General features: G+C 54.5%; 1 protein-coding gene across 1 annotated transcript; it reads right to left on the bottom strand.

The window, feature by feature from the left end:
- Window positions 1–856: 856 nt before the first annotated feature.
- LOC125522384 (UDP-glycosyltransferase 90A2-like) lies at window positions 857–2,668 on the bottom strand. The gene has a single exon (XM_048687442.1). It carries the CDS (start codon window positions 2,596–2,598, stop codon window positions 1,129–1,131), a length of 1,470 nt encoding a protein of 489 aa, XP_048543399.1. The 5' UTR covers window positions 2,599–2,668; the 3' UTR covers window positions 857–1,128.
- Window positions 2,669–3,943: the final 1,275 nt, after the last annotated feature.

Raw genomic sequence — 3,943 nt, 5'->3', positions numbered from 1 at the left:
CATTAGAGTACTTTTTTGCCTAGGTTACCGCGCAAGTATTTTCACTGCCAAAAATTGAGTGCAATTAGAGTATCTCCAACTGCCGCGCTATCTTAGCCGTGCGCTAGAAAAAAAACTGCCATTTTTTGTGTGCGCGGAACCGAAAGGGGCGGTCCAGCAGCCACGCAATAATCGCGCTCGCGGTATAACGGGTTTAGCGTGTGGAGTAAAACGGCATCGCGCGCCGCTTATTTCGTGCGCCCGCTCCCGCGTGCTGGACAATCGAGCGTCCGCGACCAACTGCCGCCAACCTCTCCGACCGCCCCGCCTTCGCCCAGCCCCTCGCCGCCGCCGGCGAAATTCGACCGATGGAAGGTCGTGCCGATATCCTCCCAACCCCTCCCTACACCCGCGACCCCTCCGCCGTTGCCACCGCTACCGCCGCAAACCTTAGTGCGGGGTTGAGCTTCGGCTTCGCCGTCGGCAATTGAACTATGCTATGTTGCTCCAACTCTTATTTTTGCATATTTGTTTAATATTTGAAACATCATCATATTGTCAAATGGACATGTAAAATCATGCTATTTGCAAGCGTCGGCTGCTCGCGTGCTGGAAATTTAGCGCGCCTGCTGAAGCTACTCGCGCGCGCCATATTTTGCAGCGGCCGCTAGAGCCAGCGCCCTGTTGCGCGCAAAAAAAAACTATTTTGGCGCTGTAAACAAATTTAGCGCGCCCGTTGGAGATGCTCTTAGAATACACGAAAATCTCCGCTCCGGAAAATATTTAGTTTTTTCTTTTTGTTTACTATATTTCTTGATATTACCTTTTCTTGGCGCAATAAAGATAAATCATCAGACCGCACAACCACATGCACACCAGTACAAAACCATATACACTAATTATCGAAAAGTTTTGCAAAACACCATTAAAGTGTCTTTAGTCGAACACAAATAAAATAGCTAAAACAAAGCAAATGAGCAGCAGCCAGATGAAGTGCACGATCACGACGCTACAGAATTAATGGAGGAGTACGCGGCATATCACACAACAGATTACGCACTTACACATGGTGCACGTACACAGAGCTGAGGTTATTTTCAGAAAGCATGCGCGTCCGTATCGTCCCGTCGCCGCCGATTGATTTGATTATTAAGAGCGATCCTTGTTCGCCACCATGACGTCACAGTAGCTCCCCTGGAGCTCCTCCACCAGCTTCAGCAACGCGACGCGCGAGGTGCCACCGTCGCTCACCGCTGACCTCGCCGCCTTCTGCGTCCAGGCCGCCTTCGCGCGCATTTTCTGCCCGTCCGCGTCGCCGGCGTCCATCAGCCTCCTCACCTTGCGCTCCACCTCCGCCCTGCCCACCACGCCCCCGGCGGCCGTTATCCTGACCCCGGCGCCGATGATGTGCGTGACGTGGTGCGCGTTCAGGTGCTGCTCGGCCATCTGCGGCCACGCCAGCACGGGCTTCCCCGCCGCCAGGCTCTCCATCACCGAGTTCCACCCGCAGTGGCTCACGAACCCTCCCACCGCGGGGTGGGCTAGCACGCTCCTCTGCGGGATCCACCCGCGGACGATCCTCCCGTGCGGCCCCACGTCCACCGGCGGCGACCACGTGCCGGACCGGACGGCCCAGAGGAAGGGGTGGCCGGACCGCACCAGCCCGCGCGCCAGCTCGTCGAGCTGCTCGTCGGAGATATGGGCCTGCGTGCCGAACGACACGTAGATCACCGACTCCGACCGCTCCGCCATCTCGTCGAGCCAGGCGAGGCACCCCTCGGGGTCCTGCTCCCCCACGCGCTCCGGCACGTCGCCGGCGGCGAGAAACAGAGGGCCCACCAGCCAGGCTCGCGCGTCCGGCTGGTAGAACGAGATGAAGGCCGATACGTAGTCCTCGTCCAACATGGCGAAGCTGTTGACGAGGACGCCCCAGCTGCGCGGGTCGGACTCGCCGATGTCATCGATAAGGAACCGAGTCACTGGGTCCTCGGCGTCGCCGATCTTGGCGATCGTGTCCGGGACATCCGCCGGCGTGATCCTTACGTGCTCCGGCATACGGGACAGGTGGAAACTGGCGCCGGGCGGCGGCGGGCTCGTGACGAGCGATTTGCAGGCGGCCATCGAGAAGCAGGACATGCCGTGGAACACGACGCGGCGGACGCCTGCGTCGGCCGCGACGCGGTGCGTGAACCCGAGGAAGAAGTCGGAGACGAGCACGAGCGGCGGGGCCGGGAGCGACGCCATGAAGTCCGCGAAGGGCTCCCGCAGGAGCGCCGTGGCGCGCAGGAACGTCGGGTAGAGGTCCGGGCCGGGCAGGGTGTCCGTGGACTCCACGCCGGATGGCAGCGGCGGCAGCGACGGGAACGGGAGCACCGCGAGCCGCACCGACGCCGGGAGGCGGCTGCGGGCGAAGGCAAGGTTGGCGGGCGTGACGACCATGGTGACGCGGAGGTCCTTTTGGTGCACGGTGAGCGCCGTGGCGAAGTGCAGCAGTGGGAGGGTGTGGCCCTTGGCCATGAACGGGAACACGACCACGTGGTCGCGGCCGGCCTGGTTGCCCGCGCCGTTCGCGGCATGGGTCGGCGCAGCGGCACCGTTGGTGGTGGCGGTGATGGCCATGGCAGGGCGGTGCCGTGTATGGTTTGCAAGCTGGGTTCTGACTTGAGAAGGGTGGAAGTCTATGGCGAGGCGTTGAGCTCCTTTATAGAGAAACTCAATGCTCGGATCGTCTGTATCCCTTTGTGCTATACTATATTTTTTGGATATATGCGGAATCAATGCTATTCTAGAAATGATCTCTGTATTATTGCAGACACTTTATTTTTCCAAGTTCAGTTTCGGTGCATACACTTGTCAGGTAGTAGTCTGAATTCAATTATATTATACTCCACTAGTTCTTGTCACATACAGCGTCTTTAAATGTGGGAAAGTTAAGGTTGAGTGCACCTGTCTATCCAGCTATCTCAAAATTTCTGAAATCGTGTGACAGCAAAGAGTGCTACTGGTTCGTTATGGCAATAGCAACGGTTCATTATTGCAATAGCAATGCTTCATACCAGAGTAGTAGTGTTGCAGTAGAGTCAATTTCAGTTCACATGGGGCAAGTTTCTTGCTGCCACCCTACTCGTTGCTTCTTTTCATGGCTCTGTGCAAGTGTGCATGACGAGACAATGCACTTCTCTTAGCGTACACCTTTCACGTAAGAGTTAATTATACACCTACAATATATGAATTTGCGTGGTAGGTACAGATTCATACACAAAGTTGAAAAATGATACAAACGGTCACTGAACTACTACTATAATTTAAGGGTATATGCAATTGAACGGTCATCTTCACGAAAATCAAAATGCTTCAACAGGCTCTATTGTCCAAAGCAGAGGAAAGATCATCGCCTGCCACCTCATGAGAGACAGACTCATAGGCCAGGATGATGTCTGCTCGCGCTGCCAAACTCACACCGATTCTTCAGTGCATATGTTTGCAATCGATCCGGACTGACGCCTGTAATAAATGTTAAAAATATAGTTAGTAACTTGTCCCTTTGGGCCTATCGGCTAAAACCCTGATTGTAAGGTGGTCACCTCGTCTTCGTGTGACTATCTCTCCTTGTGTTTACCGTTGCCTATATGATCTTTTCGTAGTTTCGCTAATGATATTTAAGTAGCAACCCCCCCCCCCCCCCCCCCCCCCCCCCTTCAGAAAAACACCGCTCCATTTCAAGTAAGCTCACCATAGTATATTTCAGAAACATATATATACTTGGGGGGTGCTAGCACTTTTCATTATTTTTGCCATAAACATGTATATGTAGCAAATTATTTTTCCAAAATGTCACCCTTTTGGATCCGTAAAAATAATGGCAAAGACTAGTAATCTTATCCTATACACCTAAATAGTTTATCCCCACTACTTCTATTATCTTTAACATGCACCCATGCCACATCATCAAAGGCCCGCCAAA

The sequence above is a fragment of the Triticum urartu genome, chromosome 7 (genome assembly GCF_003073215.2).
Source record: "Triticum urartu cultivar G1812 chromosome 7, Tu2.1, whole genome shotgun sequence".
Classification (NCBI taxonomy): Eukaryota; Viridiplantae; Streptophyta; class Magnoliopsida; order Poales; family Poaceae; genus Triticum; species Triticum urartu.
The sequence above is the reverse complement of the archived record's forward strand: the minus strand, read 5'-3'. Positions and strand labels throughout refer to the sequence as shown.

Coding starts and splice junctions, on each gene's coding strand:
- LOC125522384 (XM_048687442.1), bottom strand. CDS start 2,598: ATGGCCATCACCGCCACCACCAACGGTGCCGCTGCGCCGACCCATGCC.